The sequence below is a fragment of the Colius striatus genome, chromosome Z (assembly GCF_028858725.1).
Source record: "Colius striatus isolate bColStr4 chromosome Z, bColStr4.1.hap1, whole genome shotgun sequence".
NCBI classification, from domain to species: domain Eukaryota; kingdom Metazoa; phylum Chordata; class Aves; order Coliiformes; family Coliidae; genus Colius; species Colius striatus.
The window spans coordinates 54,623,808-54,639,389 of NC_084790.1; the positions used below are offsets into that span (position 1 = coordinate 54,623,808).

A 15,582-nucleotide genomic window follows, 5' to 3' on the forward strand; every position below is an offset into this window, starting at 1 on the left:
CACTGAAGTTCGATCCTCAGGACTGTTCAGAGGTATCTTTCCTGCGCTGCTATGGAAGCTGTTTCTCTTCTGGGTCTGTACAGCAAGGGCTAACTCTTCCTGACAGTGTGATCAGCCCATGCTTACTTCTGCACTCCTTGCCTTTCAAACCATCTTCATCTGGTTTCTCTCTGTAAAGAGAGCACTAGGCTAGATAGCCTACTAGCAATGAAACAGGATAGTAAATTTAAATCGATTCCTAACTTTAGGGAAAAATTTAGAAGCAACTGCTGCAGTTCAACTAGAGACAGCAAGAGGAGAGGCCAGGAGGTCGAGGGAAGTTCTCCTCCCTTCTGCTCTTCCCTGGTGAGGCCACATCTGGAATACTGTGTCCAGTTCTTGGCTTCCCAGTTTTAAGAGAAACAGGGAACTTCTGGAGAGAGTCCAATAGAGGACTACAGAGATGTTTAGGGGGCTGGAAATGCAGAGAGACCTGGGGCTGTTTAGCCTGGAGAAGATTGGGAAGAGACTTTATCAGTGCTTAAAAATTACTACAGGATGGATATCGAGAGGATGGATCGAGTCATTTTTCTGTAGTGCACAGTGACAGGACAAGGGGTAACAAGCATAAGTGGGAACACTGGAAGTTCCACTTGAACATGAAGGAAAACTTATTTAATGTGAGGATGAGAGCCCTGGCACGGGGTGCACAGGATGAGTGTGGAGATTTTAAAAATCTGGAGATTTTCAAAACCTACCTGTACATGTTCCTGTGCCCCCTGATTCAGGTGAACCTCCTTTAGCAGGGTTTTGAACTAGATGATCTCTTGAGGTCCCTTCAAACCTTCACCTTTCTATGATTCTGTGACAGGACCAATTGTGTGCAAAACCCCAATAATTGAGCCTAGATTTTTCCTGCTTTTTCATATTGTGAGTCTGGGGACTAGAAACCCACTTGAAGTCTTATCAGTGAAAATCAGTTATAGTTACTGAGTTATATCTGTTATATCTGTGTTGTGAGAAGAAACTGTTAATTTTGTTATCAATACCAGAATGCTGCTTTTTAAAAAGTGAAGTGAATGTGCTATGCATTGAATTTGCTGAAAAGAATTTTACTTTCTCCAAAATAAAAAGAGGGGTTGGTTTTTCAGTTTTGGAGACCGTGCATGAGTTTTAAGTTATTTTCCAGAAACCATTATGGATTTTCTAGGGTAAAAGCCCAGATGAACTGAGTTTATGGCTTGATACATACAGTTGTGATTAGGTAGACTAATGTGAAGGTCTGAGGCATCTTTATGGATTTAAGCAATTCCGGGAATGACAGAAAATTGACAGTTTCTATTTCACAGTTTGATTTTAACAACATAAATTCACGAGCAAACATAAAATGAGTGATAGTAAAAAAATTATGTAGATACACAGGATAGGAAGGCCAGGTTTATTGCAATTGCAGTCTTATTTAGCTCTAGTTGATCTTTTCGGTATCTGTTTCTCTTTGATCTTTGAAACCTCAGGGCTAGATTATCAGCTTTCAGTCTGCCAGAAGGAGGATTACAATGTTGTGCCATGGCCCCTGTGTGTCACGGATAGAACAATTTAGAAAGAGCCTGTATCACCAGGCAAATTGCAGGGCTGAAGTCAAGCTGCTGCTTACCTCTATCTTTTGCCATTCCTTTTTTCCAAGTTGCATGACAACAGCATAGGGGGATTTGCAAGAACCCTCTGATACAGAAAGCTGCAGCAGCACAATAAAATGAATTCTTACACAGTCTTCCTCCAAGTCTGCTGTTCATTGATTGGAATATGTCTTCCTAGAGAGTTTTGGTATCATATGGTACAGAAATAATGAGTAACTTCAAAGGATGAAAACTATATGCAGCTAAAATACTGGTTTTGATTTGAGATTTAAACTGTCTTTAAACTCATAGCATCTGGGGAGGAATAATGCCAGTCAGGTTGTCTGTGTATTTCTACTGTTCCTTTACCATTAAGTAAAATAATTTACACAATTCCTGTGTTTTTCACTCTGCTGCTGCATTACAGAGCCCTACAGCAAAAATATAAGTACAAGCCTGTACTAGCTCACAAAACCCAATGCAAGAGCCACACTTAACCACTTTAGCCCTACGTTTTTTATGTCAATTATACCATCAATGGTATTTGACATGAATTTGAATAAACAATGAGGCATTTTGTGGTCTGTTTTCAAAACAAAGCAAATCAGCAAGTCTGACCCAGGAGTGTCAAGGAGAAGTATAAATTTTTGCTAAGTGACATTGAGGACAATGCTGTAATTTGAACATGATTTAAACAAACTAAAATATTTTATTTTGCACACAGTCTAAACCATAGTGATTTGAAAAATAACAGAGCTCAGCACTGTGTCTGCCAGTTAAACCAATAAACAATTCAATTAATGTTGAGGAAAATAAACTGGGAGTTTCTGAGGCTGTCTATGGGCTAGGGCCTGGTCAGTTAGACACTCTGCTGAAGAGGTGCCAGGCTGATTATGTTTGCTGTCTCAGTTAGTACTTGATGACAATTTGATTCCCCACATGGTGGATTTTATAGAGAACCCTCATGGGAAATGGGTAGAAGAACAACTGTTGTGCATATATTAAATAAAAAAAATTATTTAACAAGTTCCAGAAGAATAAAATGATTCAGAAAAGGAAGAAGCTACTCTACACATCTCTAATTGCTTTAAATTATGCCAGTTGATGAATGTAAACATCAGAATTGTAGGACACTGCAGCTATAAGGAAAAATGGTTATTCCCACATAGTACTGTATACCATAGATTGATTTTACTTCAGTATATTTCCAAGGTTTGGCCTTGAGTTTTTTACACATGGAAAAATAAATCTCAATCTTCATTGTATTGTTATATACTTTAAAAAATATATATGTATGAATTATTTAGGGCTATGTTCAGGGAAAACAGGTCTCCAGTAATTAATTAGCTTTAAAGGAGGGTCTTCAGACTCTAATAGATTGCATCTGTCTTTTACTTTGCAGTATTTTATTCTCTATTAAGCCTACTGTTGAAGCAAAGCTGAGAACTGAGTTTAGTAATCTGACATAGAAAATATTCCGGTCTGATCAAGATGGATATTGTTTTTCTTCATCCTAATAGGAATAGTTTGACAGAATGCTTATGTAAAAGTATGTGAGGCAAAAGCAGCTTTTAAAACAAGACATACTTCTCTAGGTTATCAATTGCAGGATTGAATCAGAGACCTTCATCATCATAACTTTGGCCATTGCTTTAAGTTAAAGGAATTCATTGATCCTTTCTTCACCAAGTATGTTCCACATTCACCAAACACTGAATCTGATTTGAAAGAATATGATTCTGTTTGAGTTTCTGAAAGATCAAACATTCAACTATAAGCTGACCATTGAAAGACAGAACATTGCACAAAGAAATGAAAACCTTTCCCTGCTTTTATATTTAGGAGAAATGAAGTGGTGGGAGTCAGGTGTTCAGAATACTCAGAAAAGTTTTTGAGAGCTTTTTGCTTTTCATTTGTTGAATCTGGAAACAGTTTTTTAAAGTGTTATTAAAAAATGTATTGCAGTCTCTAGACCTTATTGTTCAACTGCTGCCTTCCTCACTGAGGAAGAGTGCCTCAAACTGAAAACCTTTTGGTTTTCATCAAATACATATTCTTCTTCAACCATGCCAATATTTTTCTTTCTAGGATTTCCTCTCTGTCTAGCTTTCCATCAGACCAGAGATTCTGTAAATTAACATTGTCTTATTATTTGCGATCACAGAATAATTTTGTCCTTCCCTTCTACAATCTTTACATGAAAGACTACAGTATCTTTTCTACTATTAACCTGGAGACTTATTTTAGACAGTGCCTGAAGATATGAGCCAATTTAGCCCTGTTGACTTTCAGAATTACACTACGGAGTTTTCTGTTTCCTCTGAATTCACTAAAGATACTTGTTTTCAATGTCGCTCCTTTTGGATCAAACCTAGAAGTCTAAGGCTCCTATATACTTACAATTTTGAAAATAATTATTGTATTTCAAATAGCTGAATTAATAACAATTGCCAGGTTAACCATTGTGAAAATAAAATTGTAAGTGCTGAAGGAATATCTGTTTCTGACAGTTTTGGAGAACAGTTTCATTAGTTCTTAAGTTCTATCTTAGGCCAGAATATCTCTACTTTTTAGCTTTAGTTTCTTAAATAATTTGAACCTATTTAAAAATAATTTTAAAAATTAAGGTATTTAATTCAAGCTGTATTAAAATTACAGGAATCTTGCAACATTTCACAGTTCTTGGATTCAAGTGCATGCATCAGATGCAGACTTCCTCCCTTTTTTTTTAGTGTGGCTCCACATTTGTTCCTAGTCTGTGTCAACCATTGGTACTCAACTGCTGCAGCGGAATTTTCTGCTTGCAAATGCTGTGACCAGCCTTAGTGAACCAAAGTATTGTTCAACCTCTCTGGCCAAAACAAAGGGATATCAGAAAAGAAAAATGTCAGAAATATCTACTTTATCTGTAGTGCTGTGCACAAGAATACCTTAGCAACAGTGTATGAGACAACACCAGTATTTCACCATATTTTCACATATACTGGGAATGGATTGCTTACTGTTTTAGTTCAATGCACATAGTGAACCCCAAAATTAATGTTTCAGAAAACACCAGCTGTAATAAACAACTAGTTTTAGAATTATTGTTGTACAGGTTTTTACTCATAAAGAAACTTTCTGAATATCTGTAAACCTAACACTGGTGAGACCATATCTAGAGTGCTGTGTCGAGTTATGTGTTCACCTACACAGTAAGGTTGTAGACATACAGGAGCAAATGCAGTGAAAAGATATGAAGGTGATGAAGGGACAGTAGCATCAGTTGGTTGATGGGAAACTAATAGAGCTGGGACTGTTCAGCCTGGAGAACAGTAGACTTGAGGATCTCACCCAAGTGTAGAAATACTTGATGGGGGAAATAAAGAAGGTGGAACCTCACACTTCTAGTGGTGACAAGTGACAGGATGAAAGACAATAAGTACCTATTGAAATACAGGAAATTCCTTAACATGGTATTTTTCTTCACTTAGGACTTTCACTGTGAGGGGTTTTGAATGCTGGACTAGTTGTCCGGCGAGATGGTGCAGTGTTCATCCTTGGGGATACTCAAACCCAACTGGACATCTTCCTGAGCAACATTTTATAGCTGACCATGGTTGGAGTTGTATCTCTGAGATGTCAAACAGCTGGAATGTGAAACTGGACACTTAAGCCCATAGGCTTTACAGTACAGATGGGCACAATTTTGTCCATCTGTGTGAAGTAGAAAATATAATATGTAATTGGACGGGAAATGTATGTGGTTTACAAGCTGAATGGGGACTGAGCCCACACAGTGTTATTTACAGCTGGTATGTGAATGCTGAAGGATTGCCATATCGTGATGTCTGACTTTTCATTATATGACTGAAAAAAAGTGAGGTTACATCTTGGCAATTTTGTCAAGCTAAGAAAGGAGCCTAATCATTCTCCAGAAGAAAATGATGAGAATTATTTTGCAGTGAAAAGAGAATCTCTAAAATTGTTATGTAATATGAAAATAAAAGGTAGGAACTCTGGTTGAAATCAGTAAAAGCCATTTAGTACGGTTTTCCCAAACATTGCTCCGTAGACTAAGACATTGTGGTGATACATGAAGAATGGGACTGTTATTTGCCTAATTATTTGCATGAGAACTCTAATTTTCCATGTGAGCAATTCCATTAGCTATCCTAGAGAAGCTGTGTGATTTTTTTAAATTTTTTTTTTTACTTTTGCAAGGTGCAAAGGGAGCGGTTCATGCTGGGCTTTTGTTCTTGGAAAATTAATGTTTGATTTGACATTTTTGATAAATTGTTTGTTTTCAGGAAATTTATTGTCTTCCATGATGCATTTTAAAAATTTTATTCAAGACATTTAGCCTTTTTGCACCTTAGCAACAAATAGAGGAAGAAGTATGACAGTAACCATCTTGACAGTCATCACTGAGGAATAAGCATTAAAAATATAGTCCTATTTAATTTATAGTCAGAGCTATGATAGTATTTAGCAATCCCTATCCCCTGAGAGGTCAATTATTCCATAGTTGGAAAGTAGGTAGCAGCCATCCTTTCCCCTTTCCCCCTGCCTGTGCTGTAATTACCAGAAAGAGTAATACAGTAGTGCCACCCACAACCCCAAATATACAGTGAAGTTGAAAGGATTTATCTTTCTTTGTCTGTTACAGCAGCCTTTGTCAGGCAAACATTCAGGACATTTTAAAGCAGTCTCCTTAAGCACAGCACCTGAGGAATAGCAGAGACAGTATTGTCATGCAGGAAAGTGTATTTCTGGGAAAATCCAGCTTTTCACTTCTTTTATCATGTGTTGAATCAAATTCATGGATTAAGATACATGTGATTAAAATCAGCTTCTAAAGCCTAGATTTGGCTATTATGATACTATAACAAGATAATATCCCAGTCAGGATCTCTGTGGTGCATTTTTGCACCCATATTTTGAGTTCTTTGTCATCATAATTGTTGGCCTCTGTTGGAAATGAACCATTCAAGTAAAAAATACAATATTTTTTGTATAATATTCTGTGTAAATCTGAGCCTTTAAAAATGGTAATACTTGCAGCAACCTGCAGGACCTTGTCACTGAGTCCTTGTACCTGAGTCCTTGGCTTAGACTTTTCCCAGTCGAGACCTTATAGCTGTCAGCTCAGGCAATTATAGTCACCAAGTAGACCTTCTCACAGCTAGGACAGTACCACCAAATTAACATGACTTTGTGTCAAATCTTGTGATGTGGCCTGTACAAAGTGTAGATGCAACTCTTGGGGTGAGTATTTGTTAGGGATAACTTCCAAATAACTGGAAGTTAGACCTGTCATGATCCTTTTCTGATCCTTTGTGTTATTTCCCGGTGTGGACAGCTGATGGTACCAGTGTGTAGGTCAGTGTGCTCTGCAGATGAGTCATTTAGGTCAAGCTGAGCCATCTGGGGCAAAAGAAACCATAACAAGGATGTGTTGTAGCTAGCATTAACTGTGGTGCTCTGACATGGTGGAAAAGTCAGGCACAATATTTGGCCAAAACACAGGGAGAAAAACCTGCTACATATGTTCTAGATGGAAAAAAAATATCCCACCTAACCTTTCTTTGTAGATATTTGTCTTCTCTTGGTGTTTCTCCATCAGCTAGGCAAAGATCTCATTGACATGCTCACCATTTATAGTTTGATCCATCAGAGTGTGTTTCAGTCAGCAAAGTTAGCAGCTAGCAAAAATGTGCTGTGGTTAACAGGACAATGAGTTACTTGCATATACAAAAGAGGATATGTTACACATACACAAGTGCACTTTAGTGGCCTTTATTTTCAATGTGTGACAGAAATTAAGTTTGAGAGAAATGCATCATAGCTGCTGATACCTGTATGATTTACACATTTGTTGCCTTGCCAGTGCAGCATGAAGCTGCAAAGGGACTGCTTCTTTGGTCAGTACTTCATTTTCAAAAGACTAACAGTGTCTTCTCTTAGCCCATTAGCAGGATTATAAAACTTGAAACACACATGGTAATAAATCTTCTCCAATTACCAAGTTGTGAAGAGTAGCTTACATGTAATTTCAGTGTAGTGCCTCACTCACTGATTTGAGAATCCATCCTTCTTTGTAAATAGAGCAGAGATTGCTTAAGGCTGGGCCCACCTGCAGAGGGAGAGGTTGTCCAAGTGAAATGGCCTGATGGAAAACTGTATGGTGCAAAGTATCTGGGAGCAAACACAGCTCACATGTATCAGGTGAGTGTCTATATTTATTACTATGTCTTTATTGCAGATGGCTGTTTTGGCTGTTGCACTGGAGTGACCAACTGTACCTTGAAAGCTGCAGAAGTCTGGAGTGTGGACTCTCTATTGCAGCTGCTTATGTATTTAAACTAATAAATAAAACTGTGTAAACCATTAACAAGTGCTGTGAACTCTTTGGGAGTTGAGGTTTCACCTGTTCGTATAAAATCAAGAAAATTACTCATTTAATAAGAACTCAGGTGATCAGGTGGAACATTAAGACTGAAAAATAACATTTGTGATTTTCTCCAGGTTATTTACTTTCATTTGATGTCAGGTAATTATACATTTAATCATATAAAATTAAGTATTGATGTGTGACTACAGTGGACCTTAGGCATTTCATACAAGGGTGGAAGGGATGGCACTAAAAAGAAGTGCATAAATAGCCCCACTTTCATTTGTCTGAGGCACTTTTGAATTAATTAACACATAATCTAAGGAGCTTTTTATCCTTAGCAAAGGCAAAAGGAAACTGAACACTAAAGGCAAGGCTAAAAAGCTGACTTCTGATTTCAGAGACACTATAATTGTTTTTTTATGTTCTTGCCTTTGAGAGAAATCAGTCAGCAGCTTTGAGTACCCAAGTGAATGGTAGAAACTGCAATAAAACAATCACAATAATAATAGCACTTCTGAAAGGATGAGAATCTAGGTACGTTTCATTTAGATAGATATAATAACTTTTACTTATGTAAGTCTTTTCATCTTTGGGCCTCACATTACTCTACGAAAATGGCAAATTTACTATTATATCTGTAGATAAATTAAGGCACAGGGAGGCTAAATGACTTGCGGCGTTGACCTTCTCACTTTGCCAATGACTTGCAATTCAACTCAAGTCCTCAAGCGCCTGATCCTTTGAGCAAGTCTCTAAATCTCACCTCTTCCCTTATCTTTAGCAGCTTTATTATGTTGTGAAGTTGAAAAGGTTTTTTTAAAATAAAAGATAAATGTTATTGTTTAATAATAACACTAATCTTCAAATCATTTGGTCTTCTGAAGAGCTGGTCTTCTGAGGAATACTGTGAGGTAGATCAGATGAATGTTGTTACCTTTCATACTTGAAGGAATCTGACTCGTCTTATTTTAGACCTCTTGGACAACATGAAGAATCCATTTAAGTGAAATGGATTAGCATGCAAAGGTTCAGGAAAGCTTGGAGTTCCTAACCTAACAATCAGGAGATTACTGTAAACTGCCTTTAACAACCCCTATCTCAGAGGAAATAACGAAGATTAAAGATTAGAGGGAGTCCAGGTTGTGATACATTGGACTTCAAGGACAAGCAACTATTTCAATCTGTAGGATAGGAGAGGAGCTGCCACAACATGGCCATGGGTTACAGAAAGTCTGTGACATGGAGGATGCAGAGCTAACTTCACAACATTAGTAGTTCTTCCTCTGGTCTTTCTGAAGCCTGTCTGAAAGCTCCCAGGATTCATGCATACACATACTCCATTCCTCCAGCTTATGACATCTCTGTTGCACCTTTCAGACTCTCTTACCAAGTCTTGTGAGTGATTTTTTAGATGTTATGACAAAAGGAGACACTGAAAAGAACTCTCAGAAATAAATATTAGTATCTAATAAGGCAAAACTGTTCTACTTGGATAAATCTGTGAATTTTCCTCATGTTCATGAGATGTTTGTACTGAATGTGGCAGTACTTGTGCAAGCTGGAGCTAACACATTGCACCAGAATTTGTGTCACCTACTTTGACGTTTGCCACTCAGTATCCTACACAGTCCCTAAGTGGCGTTATACGTGTCATATGAAGCAGGTGTTCAAGTGAAATTCTTAATGCAATTGACATTTGATTTCCTGGTCATTTTTTATATTGACATTCGCTATTTATTATCATTTGAGGTTATTAAATTAATGGTTCACTGTATTAATTGCTTTCCAACAGTTTTTTCTGACCCTTTAATTTGTATTGTCCTGATGGAAGAAAATCTCATTGAAAGAATAGACATAGTACAGCAGCAGAAGCCCAACTAAAATAACTTGCTGGATAAAACTGATGATTTGAAATGTTTTATCTTCAGTTTGAATTGAATTGAACTGGAGCTATTACAGATGGTGGGTTTATATTTTGCATGAATCATGATATTTTTGAAAATCTAGGAGGAGCTCCTGTTATGTTTGAGTTTTAACAGCAGACAAATTCATTTGCAGCATGGTGTGCTGAATTATAGCTGAAGAACTTACAGTTACTCTTCATTGTAAATATTCAGTATATTTCATACTGCAAGCACGCCAGACTCTGGTATTAAGCAGTTACTTCCTGCGGCAGACTACCAGTAAAAACGAAAACATTACCTATTCAAGAGGTGATTTTCTGATGGCATAGCACCGTCAGAGTTCATTCCTGTCCAGTTCTTTCACAGGTGATGCTGAAAACATTACCAACTGTATTATGCAAAGACATATTACCAAATGTTTTCTGCGGTAAGGAGCAGGAATAGCAGAAAGACTGATCCTTTATCCTCTTGAGAAATACCACACTTGCCACTTTTAGTAAACAAGCTTAAGCCAAATTGACCTTTAAGGTCCTCTAACATATCACTAACAGGATAGGCTTATGGAGTTAGTAACAGGAACAGAGAGGAGCAAAGGTGACTTTTGTGACTTTGTTATCCATCTGTGTTCTGTGGATCTTGAATGCATTCCACATTTGTGCATCCCTGTTAATTGCTGTATAAGAAATTGCTTTTAAAGAAGTTAATCGTTCATAGATTTGTACCCTTGCTTTTGAGATTGGATTTTTCAGCTGTTCACAATCTGATATACTTAGTGGTGGCCAGATTTTCATTTGAAGCTACAAAACCAAGTCCATTTACAAGTTCAAATATATATTTTTCAGTTTATCTATAATTTTACTTTGGATGAGTTATGTTTTCCCATGTTTGTATTTGGGTTTGTTCTTTGTTTTCGTTCACATGGTCTCATTAAGTCACCTAAGGATTTGGTATGGGGCTTCTTTTAATTTTATAACAAACTTTAAAGTACAATTTCGGTGAGAGCTAAAACTGCAGTCACAGATAATAGCTGAAATTCACAGTTGTGTTAGATGAAGTATTAAAAAAAAATCAACAGCCGCTCAAAAATCTTACAGATTTTTCATCATTTTAACATTCCCCACACCTAGTTACATTTCCTTTCTCATTTTCTGCTAACGGAGTTCATGTTGGATTAAATCTAAACCTAAGCATGATAAAGCTTTTCATCTTCTGAACAGAGCATTTTAAAGAAATTCCATCAGATTCAATAAAATTCTGCTAACTGTTATTTCCTTAGTTGTCACTCATACTTTCTTTTGACGTCATGTTCCTCACCCTTGAATCACAGGATGTTAAAATTTATTTTTTATTTATTTGAATCAAGTTAAAAAAAAATTGGGGAATAAAAATAACATGAAAACATTTTAATATGTCACTCCTACAAAATAATGTTTCTTGTGTTGTTACTGTGCAGCATTCCTAATCTAATAAATTTTACTTTATTGTATATCTGTCAGTGTTGATTTCTTCTTGCTTAGATATTATTTTCTACTCATAAATGTGTTGCATTTCCTAAGAAATAATATTTTTTATTTTTTATTCTATTTTTACCTTGCTAAAATAGATAGCAAAATATTTGTAAACAAATCTTTCCTGTTTGCACACAGTATTTTTGTCTGGAGACTTCCCCAGAAACTTCCTTCAAGAGTCAAATTATTTTGTTTTTAAATACGCATTTTTTCAATTAGGTTGAGTTTGAAGATGGCTCCCAAATAGTAATGAAGAGAGAAGAGATATATACACTAGATGAAGAACTTCCTAAGCGAGTAAAAGCACGTTTTGTGAGTATTTGATGATGATAACTGTAGTCTGTGTATGCTCAAAATGCCAGTAACACTGTTCATGGCTTTATTGTGGATTTTCAGATTAAATTGGACAAATGCTTTGCGAGGCCTGTACTAATATGACTGGATAAATCAGCACAACAATTAGCACAAGTGTCCATTTGCTAAAAAGAATGGTTAGTTGTTCTTCCCGAAGAGGCAAATACTGTTGTGAAATGTAATTACTTTCTCCTAAAAGGGACATTTTGGTCGATCATCTGTCAGATCATGATTTATCAAGTTAGTAAATATTTAAATTGACAGGCACTCTGTTCTTCCAGCATGCTTCTAACATATGTGTACTCCTAAAATATCTTTCCAAGTTCTCAGAACTTTGTGATTTTAAAAGCGCTGCATTTAATGAAAATGCAATTGGCTTGTTCTAAGAAACCGAGTCCCTGATCAGAACTTGTGAATGTCACTGGCAGGACTCATCAACATTTCACTAGTGTTTGGTTTAAAACCAGTTCGTTGCTATAATTTAAACTTCCCACAGTTTCAAAGAACATCCAGCAGGTGGTCGTTTTGTATATCTTCCATGTGGAAAAGTGATGAGCTTCATAAAGAGCATAACATTTAAAGATTGAAATGGGAAGGTTCTGCCATACACTATCTGTAGGAGAAAAGACAACTGCTGTTACCTGTCTCTGTCATTAATGTTAAATAAAATGCAGTTCAGTCCATTACCAAGTGTACTCAGAGCACCATGTTCTTCTCATGTCAAGGTTTTAGAGCTTTGTTCAAAACTGCATTGCAAGCCAAAAAGTAGCTTTCTTGACACGTAAAACCACAGCCCAAAAGTGTAGAAATCTTATAATGTTCAAGAACAAATGATAATTCACTGTTGTAAATCAAAAATTCCTCTTGAGGAATCATTTTAGCAAAGCTTTGAAAGGGAAAGCAGTCTATACAGTGTATTCTTCATTGCTGCAGGGAAGTGTGCTCATACACAATACCTGTTCACACATCCATTATGTGACATTAATAAGCTGATTCTTGAAACTGAGTGCAAGGAGTCTTAGGGGAATCATGTTTGGAGCTGATTCTTCAAGCATACATCATCTTATATGAGTTTGGTGGACTAATATGTTGTTATATGATGAGGCAGCTGAAGAAGGTTCAGTCCAAGTTTCCTTTTCCATGCTGCTTCCCACACGCAGCTGCCACCATTGTTTTTATTGCTATAATTTCATTTTATCCAATTCTCAGCAGCCAGTCCCACTGTGGATGCTGCATATTTCAGAAGCTAGGAGTGTGTCAAAGGAAAGGGTTGACATCATGTATGAAAGAGGCAATAAAGCTGGGAATGGAACATAGGCAGAGAAATGTGAGGCTGCCAGCCTCCACCAGCAAGATTTTATGTTTTACTGAAGGAACAGAGTAAGGTTAGGACACCTTTCTTATGAGAGGTGCAGTGGTCAAATATTCCTGGCTAACACACTTTGTTGTCAATGTATTTGAGATAAGTACATTCATCTTTCAGTGCCTGGCTGTCTAGGATATAGATAGATGATAGATGTCTTGGAAAACGTTAAATGAACCATCTGGTTATATTCAATGGGATTTTTTGTTATACTTGGAAAGCATTCTGTTACCATTTTACAGACTATGAGTAAAAAGCATTTATAATTAACAGCATGTTCTGTAGAATGTAGACTGCTATGTTTCCTTAAGTATAACAATACAAATGTAGTTGGGTTTATGCTGCTTTTTTAAAAATTGAGTTTTTAGAGAACCTTTTTTTTTTCTTTTTTTGACACCATTAAAGTCATAGGGGAGTTAAGTATAGGTTAAAGCCACTGGATTAGATAAAACAAACCACAGCTGGTGCTCACAGGTTTGTGTGATTTTCTACCATTGCCTCAAGTTCTATATAGCTTAGTCTTCAAGTTACGACCAACACCACCTTCCCTTCCTCATGCTGAAGACAGCACAAGTTAAAGACAGCTCATGATATTGCTTCCATCTCTAGAAATAAATGACACCAGCTTCTTCTAAATGATGCTCATCCAAAATTCTAATTTCATTTCTTTGCAAATTAGGCAGCGGCAGGTTCCTTTCCAGAAGTCCATGCCTTGGATTTAAAACTTTTCTGAATAAGACAGTACTTTAACCGCTGGGATCAAACCTGCCCAACAACTGTGTCACTTCTGTGTTGCTGTTTTTCACCTCAAAGCAGAGCAATTCTGTGACTGCCAAATAAAATAAAAACTAAAAACTGGTATTAATCTTATATTTCTAAGGAAAATTACAGACCCAGAGAATTAAATAAGGAGTAGTACATGCAAAAAATCGAAAATGTACATTTTAAAGATGTATTTAATATCTTGACATTTTCCCGAAAACAGCTGTAACTGCATAATCAGATGTGTAGCTAACTTCATGTGATCAAGTGAAATATATCTGTCTTCCCATATAACTTGCCTAAAATATGTCAAAATATGGTGGCTTGTATGAAACTGTATGTGTAATTTATGTCTGGTTTTAGTCTACAGCCTCTGACATGAGATTTGAAGACACATTTTATGGAGCAGATGTTATCTCAGGAGAGAAGAAGAGGCAGAGAGTATTAAGTTCTCGCTTTCGGAATGAATATGTGGATGATCCAGGATACCGTACCTTCTTGAAAAGCTCTTTCCAGAAAAAATGTCAGAAGGGGCTGTAACAGGAAGTAGGAGAGGGATGTTGATTAAAAAGCATGCAGCATTATTTGGAATTGGTTTTGGTTTAATTAACTAATCAATACACCAGCCTCACAAGCTTAAGTGATTGAGTTATGATTTCTTCAGTATTAAAGGTTTTGTAGTGATTTATATTAAAGAACTAAAGGGGGAACCAAGTGAGAGTAAGAGGGATTGCACAATGATATGCTGAAGAAAACTTAAAGTCTTACTTGCATTGAGACAAGCAGTAAAATTCCTTACAAATTATGAGAAAAGATTCACATTCAGAGGAGGACACATCTTAGTAAACAGAGATAATTTCAGTGACTCATTTTTTTCTGTGGACAGGAAAGGGTGTTAAGTTCCGTAATAGCAGTTTTTTATAAAACATTTTTATGACAAATACAAATAATGTACAGTATGAGGACAAACAAAAACTGTACTTACTTTGATACAGTGCTTTTACCTTTTTATGTCACTACTGCTTTCAGCAGGATTTGATGGGGATTCAACTTTGACTTAGATACTTTGGCTTTTAGGATGTATTTCTTCAGCCCGGCAAGGCTGTTTTGTATATTTAAAGAGGCAGATTTTGGCAGTTATTTTTAAACATGTTTTTCATAAGGTCTATTAAAAATAGCTATTTGTAAAATATAATTTTCTTTCATTACATGTATGAAAAAATAGAGTTTAAATATATATGCTTAACAGACTAGTTTTGAATGAATATATTATGGTCTTCCATTTAAAATAGTATTCTATTAATGCGATAATATTTTAAAGAAATAAATACTGTACTTTTACTTGCAATATTTTGTCTGTCAATGTGATTTTCATGTTATAGGAAGCAAGAACCTTCACTGTATGCAGTATGCATGTAGTTTCCTGAAACACCATGAAATGTACCAACAGACACTTACATGGCTCAGTATTAAAATGCAAACTTGATGGATATTGCACTTTCCTTTCTTGTCTTTCTGTTAGACTTCAGTCCAGACCTTCTCAAATGTTTCACAGAAAGTACAAAGTCTGAGTATGTGAAACTAGAAGAGAGCTTTACAAAATGACATCATCTGTTTCTTGTAAACTGGACCATCAGCAGGATTTCTGACTGTCTGCCACAGGAAAAAGAGCCCTCTCAAAATCCAATTTAAATCTGAGCACTGCTGTTTCTAGAGTTCT

The 15,582-nt window shown here is 36.4% G+C and overlaps 1 protein-coding gene across 5 annotated transcripts in view; it reads left to right on the forward strand.

The window, feature by feature from the left end:
- KDM4C (lysine demethylase 4C) overlaps nt 1–15,107 on the forward strand; it is a 282,638-nt gene extending 267,531 nt beyond the window's left edge. For all 5 annotated transcript variants that reach the window (XM_062017621.1, XM_062017619.1, XM_062017623.1 and 2 more), the window contains 3 exons: nt 7,683–7,802; nt 11,603–11,695; nt 14,226–15,107. In XM_062017621.1, the coding sequence (XP_061873605.1) occupies nt 7,683–7,802; nt 11,603–11,695; nt 14,226–14,402 (390 nt within the window). In that variant the 3' untranslated portion in view covers nt 14,403–15,107. The remainder of the gene's footprint in view (nt 1–7,682; nt 7,803–11,602; nt 11,696–14,225) is intronic.
- The last annotated feature ends 475 nt before the right edge of the window (nt 15,108–15,582 follow it).